This window comes from Dipodomys merriami, unplaced genomic scaffold, assembly GCF_024711535.1.
Source record: "Dipodomys merriami isolate MVZ:Mamm:240054 unplaced genomic scaffold, mDipMer1.0.p SCAF_36, whole genome shotgun sequence".
In the NCBI taxonomy this organism is placed as follows: Eukaryota; Metazoa; Chordata; class Mammalia; order Rodentia; family Heteromyidae; genus Dipodomys; species Dipodomys merriami.
The window spans coordinates 563,923-579,744 of NW_027205159.1; the positions used below are offsets into that span (position 1 = coordinate 563,923).

The 15,822-nt window shown below is 40.2% G+C and overlaps 1 protein-coding gene across 3 annotated transcripts in view; it reads left to right on the forward strand.

Moving 5' to 3' along the window:
* Vwa3b (von Willebrand factor A domain containing 3B) overlaps positions 1 to 15,822 on the forward strand; it is a 174,464-nt gene that overhangs the window by 15,707 nt on the left and 142,935 nt on the right. For all 3 annotated transcript variants that reach the window (XR_011365209.1, XM_069988478.1, XM_069988477.1), the window contains exons 6-7: positions 4,012 to 4,181; positions 7,957 to 8,072. Coding sequence is in view for 2 of the 3 variants with exons in the window: in XM_069988478.1 (XP_069844579.1) it covers positions 4,012 to 4,181; positions 7,957 to 8,072 (286 nt within the window). In the remaining variant the exon portion in view is untranslated. The remainder of the gene's footprint in view (positions 1 to 4,011; positions 4,182 to 7,956; positions 8,073 to 15,822) is intronic.

Consider the following 15,822-nt stretch of genomic DNA (forward strand, 5'->3'; position numbering starts at 1 on the left):
TACCATGAGACTTTGGCAGTGAGAGAGCAGGTTTCAACAGGCTGGCCCAGGACAGTCAGAGTAGAAGCAGCCACTCCCTATTTCTTCTTTCTTGCCCACACTGCAGCTGGGAAGCTGTCCAGGTCTCCTTAACTGTGCAGAATGCATGGTTTTCCTATGAGAAGTGGAAGAATGAATGGCCCAGACAGAATGGGACATTACAAGTAAAAACATAAAGGTACCACCCTATTTATGGTATATAAAGTGGTGATAGCTTTTGACTCACTCTAAAGAGGCTGAATAGAGTCCATGTACCTACCATTTTTATCAAATTAAGTGTGCATTCGCCTTAGAGAAATGCTGGTCAGTGAGGAAGCAGCTCCTGGTCTGTCTGCTGCTGCTAAGTCTTAGAAATGGCCTGCCCCCTACAGGATCTTGAAGGTACTGGTTAAGGGGTGGAGATTCCCATGAAGACCCTTCCCTAGACCCTCCCCTCCCCCCCCACCCCCAAACTTCATGGACCCAACTTCTGGTCAGCAGTGTTGATGTCAGATGTAGGAATCTGAACTCTTGGCTGATGGGAAGCCCAGAAAGTAAAATGAGTGACTTTCTTGGCTACCTTCCCTGCCCCATGACTTTGCTTTTCTAGTTCTGAGATTGGTCTTCATCTCTAATAGGTGCCTAGTCTTGCCAAGAGCCAAGACAATTGGTGGCTGAGAGCCAGGGCTGAAGCTCATGGGTTCAGGCAGCTTGGGTTAACAAGCTTCAGGCCAAGTCAATTAACTTTTCCTAAGCCTCAGTGTCTTCATCTATAAATTGGACATACTAACAATGATTCATTCTCCATGACTCTGTTGTATTAAATAATACATTTTAGCTTCTTACCCCCAAATAACAATCTGAAAGCCCTTTTTCTTTAGGAAGGACTTTATCCATTTAGGGGAATTTAGTTATATGTGGCATATTCATCTTCCTTTCTGTTTTTCCTAATGTCATTATGTGAGACTGAAAGGTTGTATGCAGGAGACTGGGGGTAGGGTAGGTGACTGACCTCTTTATAAAGCACCTCCCAGGACCTTTACGAAATGGATTAACAGAGTCGACTGAAAATATAACAAGTTTAAGTTATATAACAGGTGGAGTGGTGACGATAATGCATAGTAGATAACTCCATAGTTAAAGGAAAGGAACACCTGATTCATTGTAGGCTATGACAATTTTCAGTTTATTTAAATCTCAAGAGAAAAGCATTTCTGCTGAAGAATTTCAGACCCTTAGGCTTTTGCCAGAGCAGAAAAGCATAGTACACAATGGAGAAGAGGCATCAGAGGCTGCCATGCCACCTAGAGATGTCTGTCCTCACCTCCCTGCTGACTTCACAAACCCTGGAAGATACTCTGTCAATTTCCTGCCGTAAACCATGTGTCATTTTTAGATGCTTAGGACAGGATGACCCTGCCCTCATGCTAGGTTTGGGCACAGATCTAGCTGGAATTTTTTTGTGAATTAGTACATCCAGTCCATTCCATGTGAGGTAGTATGTATCACCAGGAACACTGATACAGAGTACGTTTGCTGGAGGAACAATTCAGTCACCTAATCATTAATATGGAGAGTGCTGCTTTTTTTTTCTGTGTTTTTCTGCCTCCTAAGTGGCTGGCTGAGATTTACAACTTCCCCATCTTCACTTTCCAAGATGTACTCTATCCTTCTTCTTTATTAGCATATATTAGTTGTACAAAAGGGTTTTGTTGTATTATTTCCATTCATGTGTATACCCCGATCAAATTCAACTCTCACTCCCCCTCATTCTACATACTCCACTTCTTAAAACAATTACATTTCATAGTTGTTTTGTGTATGTGTGTATAAAGTACTTCAACTATATTTATTCTATCTTCACCCTCTCTTTTCACCTCCCTTCTCCTGCTAGTTCCCTCTCCCAAACGGAATCTGTTTTTACATTCCTGTGACTCATTTTTAAAGGACTAGATTATTTATATTTCTGTACATATATATATATATATGAGGGAAAACTTGTAGTATTTGTCTTTCTCAGTCTGCCTTATTTCACTTGACATAATTTTACTTCATTTTTCTGCAAACAACATAGTTTTATACCTTTTATAGCTGAGTAAGTTGTGCATATATGCCAATCTGATGCCAGATATCATATTATGGGCACAGTTAATTCCATATCTTGGCTACTGTTTTCAGTACATCTAAAAACATAGATGTACAGGTATCTTGACTTACATTCCTTCAGACATGTGCTCAGCTGTGGTATAACTAGATCATATGGTAGTTCTATTTTCAGTTTTATATAGAACCTCCATACTAATTTCCATTGTGGCCATACTAATTTACACTCTTTTCCAACATTGTATAAGGGTCTCTTAATACCACCACATCCTTTATTGTTTTCTTGATTATGGCCCTCTGACTGGGGTGAGGTCAAATCTCAGTGATGTTTTGATTTTCATTTCCTTTATGAGTAAGGATGTTGCACATTTCTTATTAGCCATCTTTTTTTTTACTCCTTTTGAAAAGTATTCATTTGCCCATTATTAATTAGGTTAGTCATTCTTTTGGTGTCAGAGAGCTGAGAAAGAGAGAGAGCAGGGAAGAGACTTCTGGTATATGTTGGAGGAGGGTTGTTGTTGGTCTCAGCCCATACTCTCACCTTCTCCTCATTCCTAGCCTTGGCTCTTGTCCCCAGCCCCTCTGCTCTTTTGAGGATACTTTCTGCCTGTCAGCTGAAGACAGAGCCTCCTAACCAACTGGGAAACCAATCATGGGTCAACTTTTCTCTGCTAATGAGTTTTAAGTCCCAGATTTGAAGATGTGATAACCATTTGCTATTTTCAGCCAATGCAGGTTTGAAATTAAATCAAGAAGAGGGCCATAAATCTGAAAAGGGTGGTAAAACCTGTTTATTCCTAAAATCCAATACAATTGGAGAGGTGCAAACCATTAGGATGTTTGGAGGGGCAGGTTGCGATGATGTGTCTTCCTGGCTCCTCTTCAGTTTTTACTCTGAGATTTATATAAACACACACATGTAGATCATTTTCTTAAGTGTAGATCATTTTCTTAAACCTCAGTCATGAAGAATAAACTGCATGCCCTTCTTTTTTCCACGAGTGAAGAAGCTGAAACTAGGTCACTTGTCTGAAGTAGCAGAACTCATAAGTGGCAGGAGAGATAAACACAGGGAAGCAGAATCTTGGGGGAAGAGCAGGAATGGTTATGGTTGAGTTTGTGGGGAGACAGTTATCAAAGGGTCCTCGTTTCTTGGCCTTTACATTTCTCTAAAAGGCAGGGAGAACTGTTTTAGAATTGTTCTTTACCTTGGTTAGGTAAACATTTTTCAAAATCCCAGTTTTAACATACGTATGTGTATGTGTATCCTTATACAAGTTGTTCCTTTTCTGTTCTGCTCATGGTTTGGTATTAGTGTAGGGCAAGACCTGGTGGGCAGTCCAGGCTCCTGATCAATTGCATAAGACCATAATCATCTTCTCTCCCCAGGTATATGTTTTGCTAGTGAGATTGGATCAGAGGATGAAGTAGCTGGGAACATGTCCTCCTTTCTACATTATGCCTCAGATTGAAGCTATATGAGTTTGCATTGTAGAAATCTGACACCACCTTGAGAAATGTCTAATCAGCTTTCTACCCTATAGGCTAGTCCAAAATTTGGTTTATTGGCTTTAAAATAAAATTTCCTAACCTGTGCAATGTACTTATGGCCCCATAGGGAGTCTGTACTCCAAATTGGCCAATCATATTCTTGTCCTGCACTGCCTGAGACTGTAGCCACTGTCATGCGATCTTTCTGAATCTCTCATTTGCTACCTGTACCTTCCCGTGTCTTCACAGAACACTGAACAGGGTCACTATGCTTTCTGCCCATTAAAGAAAAAAATCCTGTCAGTTTATAGATAATGTATTGCTAATATATTGCTGCTGAGCTCAGGTCAAGGCTAAGGTGTGTCAGGAAAATAAACCATTGGTGCCACTGTCTTGCAGATTGAATCAATTTACTATTTTGTGGTGGGGGATGTCCCTGAAGAATGCAAGGAGATTCTCTTCCAAAGGGCTTCTGAAATCCTATATCCAGTCTGCATAGTGGCCTTCAACACCAGAGGGGAAGACACTATAGCTTTTCTTAAGAGTCTGAGTGTCAAGACTCAGAGCAGGTAAACATATACATTTTTCAAAATTTAATTTTATTGTCAAGATGATATACAGAGAGGTTATAGTTACATATGTAGTGAGTACATTTCTTGTAGAACTTGTTACCCACTTCCTAATTTTTCTCCCACTTTCTCTCCCCCACAATGCCTTCCTTTAAGTTGTGAAGTTCATTTCCAACATATTGTCTTGTGAGCATTGCTGTTGGGTTGGTTTGCCCTTTGTCTCACCATTTTGTTGTTCTTCACATCATTTTGTTGTTCTTCCCTTCCCTTCCCTAATTCAGATAAATGTATATACAATACACAGGGTACCAAAATTAAATACAGGGTCAACAAGGGATAGGCCGCATAGGGGGACGGGAATGAAAGAAAAAGGAGGTAACTTCACATAGTACATTAAAAACAACAACAAGCTGGGCGCCGGTAGTTCATGCCTGTAATCCTATCTACTTAGGAGGCTGAGATCTGAGGATCGAGGTTCAAAGCCAACCTGGGCAGGAAAGTCCATGAGACTCTGATCTCTAATTAACCACCAGAAAACCAGAAGTGGCACTGTGGCTCAAGTGGTAGAGTGCTTGCCTTGAGCTGAAGAGCTCAAGGACAGCACCCAAGCTCAGAGTTCAAGCCCCACAACCAACAAAAACAAACACAAAACAACAACAACAAAGAAAACTTCTTGTTTCCATATTTAAGGTACCAGTACAACCATGTTAATTGCAACATTATTTATCATAGCTAAGATATGGAACCAAACCAGATACCTCTCAGTAGATGAATGGATCAAGAAAATGTGGTATACACACACACACACACACACACACACACACACACACACACACACACACACACACACACACAGACAGACACACACAGTGGAATTCTATCTTCCATCAGAAAGAATGCCATCACCCCATTTGTAAGGAAATGGAAATACCTGGAAAAAAATCATAATATCTCAATAGCTATGTACATATGACCATATAAGATGATGCTAAGCAAAATGAACTCCAAGTATGTGAATGTTGAAGTGGGGAAGGAACACAATTCAGTCCCTAACAGAAACTGTAACGAACTGTCTTTTTAATGAGAATAGTCTCCTGATCTGTTAGTCTTACCATTTCTACTTTAAAACAGATATTCCTCCTTTGCCCTCTGTATGCATGTTTTCAGCTCTCTTGTGGAGACAGACCAGCTACTTCTGTTGCAATAGGAATTACTGAATCCTTTCCTCAGTTAGCCTATCAGAAATGGAACTCTTGTTTTGTTTTGGGAGTCCTAGGGTTTGAGCCCTTGCTAGGCAGGGACTCTACCACTTGAGCCACCTCTCAAATCCTTGGTGTTTTCCTTATTCTTTGGATAGGGTCTCAGTTTTTTACCTGATCAGTCTGAACCATGATCCTCCTATTTTTACTAGAGTGACAAGGATGTGTCTCTATGCCCAGCTTTTTATTGGTTAAGGTGGAGTTCTGGGAATGTCATTGTCTAGGCTGGCCACATATTACAATCCTCCCGAATCTCAGCCTCCTGAGTTCATAGGACACTAGAATTATAGATGCTAGCCATGTTATGTGGCATCTTGTTCTTAAGTGTAGGTGCTCCTATTCACCTGGGGAGTTGTTAATGATACAGAAGCCTGGCTTGGCCTCATTAATTCCACATAATAGAGGGGAATTGGGAATATGCCCTTTACCTACTAGTTTGGATAACAGGGATCTTGATAGAAATTCTAGACGAGGAGGGCCAAGAACCTTAATTTGTAATTAGACTTTTCTGAGCCTACCATTCTGGAAGATCCTCAAGCACTTTTAAATAATTCAACATCAGGTATGTACCTTCATTTCTTGGTTTCTGAGCCCTCCAAATACAGAAGGGGGCTTCATGTTCCTATCTTCCTATAGGAGCGAAAAAGACAACTGGCAGGCCCACCTCTTGCTTGTCTTCTGCTCTGACACATGGGACATTTTCTATGGGCATTCTAGAGCCCAAGGAGTAATTTACATGTAAGGAGCTATGACTCAGGATACTGATTTTTATGTTGTACAGAGGAAAGTGATATATTATGCAGAAAAGGGCCAGGGTGTAGATATCCCCTCCTGTGTGTGTTCTGAGCCCACACAAGCAAGTCTTACCCACAACCAATGCTACTTTCTGCATGTTCTGTTTCCTGTGCATTCTGCTTTCTGCCTATTCACCATGAAGTTCTTGCTACTTGTTCTCTTTGTGTACTTTGGGCTTTTGGGCCCCAGTAACAGGGAAGTTAAATCCAATAGGAAACTGTAGGTCCTTAGCATCTTAGTTTATATGAGCTGTCTGTGTGTTGTGACCCTCCAGTTGAAATCTGCTCCCCCATACCTGAGGATTTTTTTTTGGTGGAACCACCCATGCAGGCTTAATATGTTATATTCTAGGGACTTTCCAAAGAGTCTGTCCTAATGGTGACTCACTTCTGCACAAGTGAGCAGTATTAACAAGAGGAAACTTCCACCTGTTCTCTTTTTTTAACCTGAAGAACTCATCAGGGAGTAGAAAATTCTAGGTACAAAGACCTTGGAATTCAGGGTGTGGGGGCTGCCAGGAGAGAGCTTACCCATCACCTCTCCTTGCCCTGTTAGGAGGTTATATAAGGAGGAAGACAGCCAGATGAAGCTCCTATAGGAAATGAACACATCCAGACTGAGATTCTACTCAAGAGTAGCTGCTAGAATGAGGCTGACTTGTTCATTGTAATCAAGTCATTGTCTACTCTCACCTGAAGCCTTTAAAGAATAGAGCTGAGGCTTTCTATGGTCCAAGAGCTCTCTAGACCTCCTGTGCTGTTTTTCTGTTCATCTGTCCACTGCAGGCTTATTGAAGGACTATTTATGAATTGAATGAGTGACCAGCAGAAGTAGAGCTCTTAGTATTACCTCAGACCTCCTCTGCACATCAGAAACTGATGTCCTGCTACTGACTTTTCAGATTATAGTTAAGGTGCTTCAAGAAGGGGACTTAGCCCCATACCCTGGCCACCAGTCCAGTGCTCAACAAGCTATAATGTACATATAACTCCCTAGGGGTGAGGAGCTCCTCACCCAGTTCTGAGGCAAAGCTGCTACTTGTGTTTTGAACCACATTTTGAATAGGCAGGACCTAAACACTTGTCCAGACAGGAATTCTTACCATTGGTATTTAAGCTTGAATCCTAAGGAAGTTAAGCATCTGCCTTATTACTCAATAATAGGCAAACTAGTCATACTGCCCAGTTACCAACCTTCATCGCTGAGCCCACAATGCTGATGGTTGCTGTTAGGGTCCTACATTAGATTCCTGATATGATGGGGCCTGGGAGTAAAATAATAAATATAGCTTTTTTTCCCCCAGGATCAAGAAATGCCATTTGGTTGAGTTAATTAGTCTCCAATAAAAAGACACATTATCACTGAAAATCCCAAGCCATTCTCAGTCCTCAGACCCTTTTGCCTCCCAGGCATGTGGGAACTGACAGGACAAGGTAGAAGGGAAGCACTGAATATTGCTAAAATTAAGATGCTTGATGCTGGGCATGGTGATATTGACCTGTAGTCCTAGATACTTGAAAGACTGAGGCTGGAGGATTTGTTTTGGGGTCTAGACAACATAGTGATTCCATATCCAAAACAAAACTGAAAGCAAAAAAAAAAAAAAAAAAAAAAAAACCATGATGCCATAGCCAATAAGAGCAAGTACACAGTACTAGAACTAACAGGCATGTGCAAAACTTTCCCTGTCAGCCTAAGGTTGAATATCTTTTGTGTTTCAGATTCCATGCATTTGCTGAGAGAACAGTATGCGCAGAATTTCCTAAACTCTCCACAAAGGATGATGACAATGTGATTACTTGGAATTCAAGGAAACTGAAAGGAAAACTCCCCCCAGGTACTTGAAATCTGCCAGGACCTTAGTAATTTCAAGTGATCTGAAAAAAAAAAGGCTAAGAAATAAAGTATCAGGCAAGTACTTTATTATTTATGTGGCCCAAGAGTGGAATCAATGGATGTTAATGGTGAATTTATCAGCTAATAATGTTGTTCATTGCCCAACAAAATGCCTTAAAATTTGTGTTTTCTAATTGGGGACCCTTCTAGAGACTTGATCCAGGCATGTCAATGCTGGTGTTAGTTAGTTAGTTAGTTAGGCAGAGCTGTTCTATTGTCTGGGTTAGCTGGGAGACTGCAGTGAGGGTTCCTGTCATTCTTGGGGATGGCTCTGCTCTGCTTTCTGATGAAAGAAATGCTTGTGGATCTAGTATGTGGGGTAGACATACCTGTTGTGAGGTCTGAGGCTATACAGGGACCTTATGGAAGCTGAGTGAACCATCTTTTTCATTCAGTGAATGTGGTTTAGAGAGAGAGAGTACAAAATCAGTGAGAAACAGGGCCTTGATTCAGAAAGGCAGTAATAGAAGGTTACTCAGAAAGCTAAGAGATGGGAGTTTCTATTGGGCTAGTGAAATTGCCATGAAAGAAAGAAGGGAAGAAAGCTCCCTTCTCCATTGTTGGATGATGTGGCACAGCGAATAGTCTAAAGTCTAAGAAATTCCATCCCCACCTCCATTCTCATGCACATTATTATTTATCAAGTAGGCATTTAACTTCAATATAAGACTGGGAATACTCTTAGGAGCTAGAGGAGAAGCTTTAGCATACTGTTGCTTGAAGGATTTCTGGGCTTACCCAGTGGTCTTGTAAAAGCTCCTCCAAGGGTGCTTTAACTGTAAGTAGAAGTCTGTGATGTTACTTGCTAGGTTGTCCAATGGAGATCTTGGCAGCAAATCAGGTCAGGAAGGCTGTTGCTGACATGCTTTGCAGATTCAGATTCTTAATGCCCCAGAGCAGGCCTGGGAAGAAGTTCCAGTAGAACTAATACCTTTGTTCTGATCATGAAGTTGACATCTTCAGAGAATTTGAGAGCATATCAAATGGTAAGCAATATAGATGCTAATCTAAGAAAAATTAATTCAGAATGTATGGCTTTTGAAGTAAGTTACTATATCATGTGGTAATGAATCAGAGTAAAAATGTGAAATGTCACCAGCTCACTTAGGCTTTCCAGTGACCATAGAGTTTGATTTTGGACTATACCTTGGAGTGTTTCTGCAGCTATAACAGAATAATCCACACTCACAATAATGACATTAGTTCATTCATGAGGGCAGAGCCTTAATCAGAACCTCTGATTAAGCTCCACCTCCCAATACTTCACTAGCAAGTTAACTTTGTGGGACACATTTAAGCCTTAATGCTTAGCAAAGGAAAATATATCTGGCCAAATAGCTTATATTTTCAACAATTCCCATCTTCCCAGCCCCATGAAGCATTAAAAATAAATTACAGATAAAACACTTTTATTAGAATGAAATGTTCAGCATGCCTTGACATTCTAAATCCATCTCAATAGTCACAAGTTCTGAATTTGGGGGGAGAGTGTCAAATCCTAAATATGTGATACTGTCTACTCTATCCATCACACTGTCCCAGAAATGCCATCATTTCAAAGCCTACTGCTCCCACTCAAAAACTGCCCAGAAATATTTGACAGAATATGTTGGTTTGGGAAAATGTATGCTTTCCAGTTTTGCTTGTGGTTCAGTAGCAAATTTTTAACCTTTTCCTGATTGGTTTGTTCTCTGTTACCACATCACCTGTCATAAGCATTTATTAACATTGTTTTCCTAGACTACCTCCTATACCCAGGAGACAAATTTACCTCTCATTATAGAAAACAGAGACGTTCAAGTGAAGGATTGGAGAAATACTACTTAGAAAACTCATACGACAGAATTAGCATTTCCTACTATTACTGACTTTTTGGACTCTTGATAATTGGCTTTTAAAGCTTAACTTACTTCATACTCCACACTAGTGCAACAACAAAAACCAAAGAAAAGAACAATTCTGTAGTCAAAGAATACTGTTAAAATTGCAGTAAAATTTATATGACATGAAATTTACCAGTATTAACAAAGGGTAAGTTACAGTTTAGTGGTATTAAGCATATTCACATTATTGTGGAACCTTTACTACTATGTATCTGCAGAACTCTTTTCATCTTTCCAAACTCTCTATCTAATTAAAGAATGATTTCCTATGGCTTATTCTGTTAACATTACAGTTACAAAATATCAGAGACTAGGAAATGTATAAAGAATAGAAAGTTGTTTCTCAAAGTTCTGAGACTTGAAAGTCCAAGATCTGGTGTCTGATGAGGGCTTATTATGAGCTTCCAAGATGGCTTGTTGCTACATCCTCCAGAGGGGACCTATGTTGTGTTCTTTTTTTTTTTTTTTTTTTTTAATTTTTTTTTTGGTCAGGTCGTGGACCTGGGCGCTGTCCTCAGCTCTTCAGCTCAAGGCTAGCACTCTACCACTTGAGCCACAGTGCCACTTCTGGCTTTTTTTTCCTGCTTATATGGTGCTGAGGAATTGAACCCAGGGCCTCATGCATGCAAAGGCAAGCACTCTACCACTGGGCAACCTTCCCAGCCCCTATGTTGTGTTCTTATGTAGCAGAGGGATAAAATGTCAAAAACAGGAAAAATGGAAGCTCTAGAACAGTAGTATAGTCATGGGAACAGATCCTGAAGACTCATCCAAAAGCCCCATCTCTTAATATTATCACATTTGGGTATTAGGTATCAACATATGAATTTTGGACGGGTCCATACATTCAACACTTCATTTCCCCTCCTGCCGGGCCTATAGCAGCCATTTTTCTACTGTCTGTCTATTTAGAGGCTATTTTCAATGCCTCATAACAAATGGAATCACATAGTAGTTGTCCTTCTGTACCTGACTTATATCACTTAGTATGATGCAGAATTTCCCTCATTTTTAAGGCTGGACAATATTTTGTAATGTTGTAATATTCTGTTATATATAATATTGATATATAATTTAATAATAAAAACATAATCTATGGCTGAATAATACTTCATTGTTTATATATACCACATTTTCTTTATCCATTCATCAGTTGATAAACATCTAGGCTGATTCTGTAGTTTGGCTATTGTGAATAGTGCCGCGAGAAACATGATACACAGGCATTTTGACTATATGCTGACTTGCATCTTTCGGATGTATCCAAGCAGTGGTACAACAAGCTTATAAGGTAGTTATAGCTTTAGTTTTTTTTTTAAGGAATCTCCTTACTGATTTCCATTAACAATATAAAAAGGGTCTTCCCCCCCCCCCACATTCTCATCAGCATTTGTTATTGTTGCTTTGGTTTTTTTTTTTTTTTTCTTTTGGTTGGTCGTGAGGCCCTGAACTCCGGGCCTGGGTGCTGTCCCTCAGCTCTTCAACTCAAGGCTTAGCATTCTACCACTTGAGCCACAGCACAACTTCCAACTTTTTCTGCTTATGTGGTGCTGAGGAATTGAACCCAGGGCCTCATGTATGCAAGGCAAGCATTCTACCACTGAGTCATCTTCCTGGCCCATTGCTTTGAATTTGAATAGATGTATTCATCCATTGGTGGGATTTCTTTACAAAATTGAGCTTTTCCTGTGCTTTTCAGGCAAAGGAAACCAGTATACTGTCATAGACAATATTTGCTGCTTAGTGTGGTTTATTGGTATGGCTTGAATATTAAGGCTCTCCCCAAAAGGCTCATATATTGAAGGACTGGTCCTCAAATTGAAGGACAGAGTCCTCATGAGGACTCTGGCTTCATGAATGGATTAATCATAATTCGATGGCATTTTGGGGAGATTTTGTAAACCTTAGGAAGTAGAACCTGGTTGGAAGAAGAAGGTTACTGGGGATGTGACTTTGAAGGATGCATCTTGTGCCTTTCACTTTGCTTCCTCTTAGTCATTCTGCTCTGCCTCCTACCTGCCTTGAGGTGAGCTTCTTTACTCTAACAGATGATCCTGACATGATCTTCAGTCTCTCCTTAGGCCCATACCATTGGAAACAGCTGACAATAGACTGAAACCTTTGAAATCAGGAACCAAAATAAATCTTTCATAGGTTGCTTGTGTCAGGCATTTTGTCACAGCAACAAAAACTTTAGTTAATACATCATTAGTGATATACTTCATTTTAACTTTTTCTTATATTAGTTTCTAAGAGTTTATAGTAAATCTGGTTTGGCTGAGAAGAACATGGAAATAGAGGACAGAAAGGGGTCTAAGGTCAAAGTCCCTACTGAGTCAAGACCCCATTTGAGCATTTGGGCAGATGTAACTCAGCTGTGATGGTGGTACCTGCCCTGATGGGCTTTGTGGTCTGGTGCTGTCTAAAGACCCTTTCCCTGGATTTCTCTGAACTTCTAGGGAGGAGGTCTCCTTCTTGGAATTGTATCCCACTTGGAGTTATTGCTCATTTCTGCACATAAGTCTAGAAGATAATCAGCAACTCTCTTCTTTCCACCACCATCCTGCTTTCTATTTTTTATTGTATGATTTTAATTAATACCTGTTACTTATGAAGATGGAGGACTCCCACTCTGGCTCCCACTTCTTTTTGTTTTTACTTTGTGAAGCCTCTCACTATTCCTTTCCATGACGAGAACACACCACCCTCACCTGTAATGATATACCTTGTACTTGGGATTCTATAAGCTACTTGGGCCTGTTAGGTAATAGTTTTCATCAAATCTAGAAAAGTTCCTGAGACATTAAAAAATATGTATACCAGTCAACTGCAGTTTTATCCAAGTTAGAATGGACTTGCCTCCTTTAACTAGTGCTCTTCAGGGCATATCCTTATTGTGGTGAATGGCAGATGCATAAGACCCAAGATCAACCCTGCAGCTCACTTAGGCTTATATTACATCCACTAATATCATATTGTTGAGAGCAAATAGCATAGACAAATCCAGCATCGATGGGGTAGGGGGCCCTATGCAATTCACACTGAGATGGCCAGAGAAGTCAATACTGGATGGACAATTAATGTGAACCAGTAGTCTTTTTCGTAACTTTTTTCTTTTTATGCCACTACTGGGGCTTGAATTCAAGGTCAGAGCACTGCCCATGAGCTTTTTGTTCAAGTCTGACACTCTACCACTTGAGCTGCACATCCTTTTCTGACTTCTTGGTGGTTAATTGAAAATAAGAATCCCATGGACTTTTCTGCCCTGGCTGGCTTTGAACCTCAATCCTAAAATCTCAGCCTCTTGAGCAAATAAGATTTCAGGTGTGAGCTACCCGTGCCCAGCTACTAATAATCTTTTGTTCTTCTGAGATTCTGTTTTTAGCTCTGGGAGATAGTATTTGTTGGAAAATGAATCAACTTTGATATCACTTTGATATTTGGTTTCAAATCCTGATTTTGCCATCAGCTCATTGTGTGTGATTAGTCAGTTTACTGAAACTTTCTGAGCTATCTTTCATTGCTTATAAAAATGGGAATAAGCCGGGTGCTGGTGGCTCACGCCTGTAATCCTAGCTACTCAGGAGGCTGAGATCTGAGGATCATGGTTCAAAGCCAGCCCGGGCAGGAAAGTCCGTGAGACTCATCTCCAATAAACCACTAGAAAACTGGAAGTGGCGCTGTGGCTCAAGCAGTAGAGAGCTTGCCTTGAGCAGAAGAGCTCAGGGACAGCGCCTAAGCCCAGAGTTCAAACCCCATGTCTGACCAAAAAAAAAAAAAAAAAAAAGGGAATAATATCTTCTTCATAAGGTTGTTTGAAGAATTAAAGCATCTGTCACACATAAAAATGTTTAGCACAACATTGACATTGAATTAATAGTTTCCTTTTGGGAATTCAAAATGGGCTTTTATTAAAGACACTGACTCTAGAAAATGAAATGATCCAAAAGGATATGAATGAATGCTTCTGTTATAAAAAAATTTTTTTTCCAGGACTGAGAACCGAACCCAGGGCCTTGCGCGCGCCAGGCGGGCGCCCTTCCGCTGGGCTAAACCCCCAGCCTCTATAAAATTTTTTAAATAGTATATACTAACCAGTTTATTTGCACACATGAGAGGAGGGAGTTAGAATTTGGAACAGGAAGTGAATGTGGCAATGTTAAATTGTGTCCTTATAGGAAATAGGTCCATTTGTCAAGGTTGGTACTGGGGCTAGGCTGCTAGAACCTGTAGGGAAAATCAGCTCACATGTTCTTCTTTTTCCAGAAATAGAAGCCTACTTTCACCCACTTCTCTGTTGTGAAACTGAACTCAATGAGAGATTAGGATGCTGCAAAAATATTTATAAATTGGACACAGTAATTTTCAATTCCCAGAAATTTTCATGTAGGGTGGATTATTCTGGGTTTATTGCTGTTTCTGAAAGACCTTTAATTTCTGGTGCTTTCTGGGGTTATCTTTTTTTTTTTTTTTTTGTCGATGATGGGGCTTGAACTCTGGGCCTGGGCACTGTCCCTGAGCTCTTTAGCTCAAGGCTCGTGGTCTACCATTTGAACCACAGCACCACTTCCGATTTTCTGGTGGTTTATTGTAGATAAGAGTCTCAGGGACTTTCCTGCCCAGGCTGGCTTTGAACCATAATCCTCAGATCTCAGCCTCCTGAGTAGGTAGGAATACAGGCATGAGCCACCAGTACCTTTCTGGGGCTATCTTTAAGGGCTATATTCCTAATACTCTAGCCAACTGCTCATTAGGTCTTTTGGTTTCTGTTTTCTTTCTTTTCTCTTATTCATTAGTTTTTTTTTTTAATTGTAAAGATACTATACAGAGGATTACAGTTACATGAGTAAGGTAATGAGTACACTTCCTATTGAGCATTGTTACCCCCTCCATTGTTTTCCCCCTACCATCCCTTCCCTCCCTACCTTCCCTGAGGTTCTTTTTTTTTTTTTTTGGATTGTGATTAAGTGATTACATAATTTCCCGAATTTCACAGTATTGTGGAATAATGATGCTCATTTAAAGTCACAAGTTCATTCTAACTTTCCTGGAGCAAATTGTCTATCACAGTCTATAACATATAATGGTGTACACATATACACCATACATGTTGTGATCAGCAGCATGGGGATATTTAGGAGTGGTTCGACCAGATGAGTGGGAGTTTTTTGTTTCTTGAGTCCTGTTAGTTTTGTTGTATCACCTAACATTTTGGATTTAGCATCCACTTATCAGGGAGACCATGTACCGTTTGTCTCTTTGCTCTTGGCTTACCTCGCTCAACATGATTCCTTCTAGCTCCATCCATTTCCCTGCAAATGCCATTATTTTGTCATTTCTAATGGCTGCATAATATTCCATTGTGTATAGATGCCACAATTTTTGGATCCATTCATCTGTGGTGGGGCATCTGGGTTGTTTCCATATCCTAGCTATTGTGAACAGTGCTGCAATAAACATGGAGGTGCACGTGTCCTTGTATATTGGTTCCTGTTGTTCAGGGTAGATGCACATTAGGTTTTGATAGTTCTATAGGTAGACCTATAGGGAGGGTCTTCTTAGTGGTTTGGGGACTTTCAGGAAGAAAAATTGCTTCTTTCTTTATTTTGGTTTTCTCTTCCTGTTTTATCTTCAAAAACTTTGAATTGAGATAGTAAGATAATGAATAATGCATTTGTAAAATTATATTAGAGTACAAATTTTTGCTAGGTGTCTGTCATCAGGCTAAATGAAAGTAATTTGGGCAGTGGAGCACCAAATTTAGTCTTATGCCTATAATCCTAGCTATTTAGGAGGCTAAGATTTGGA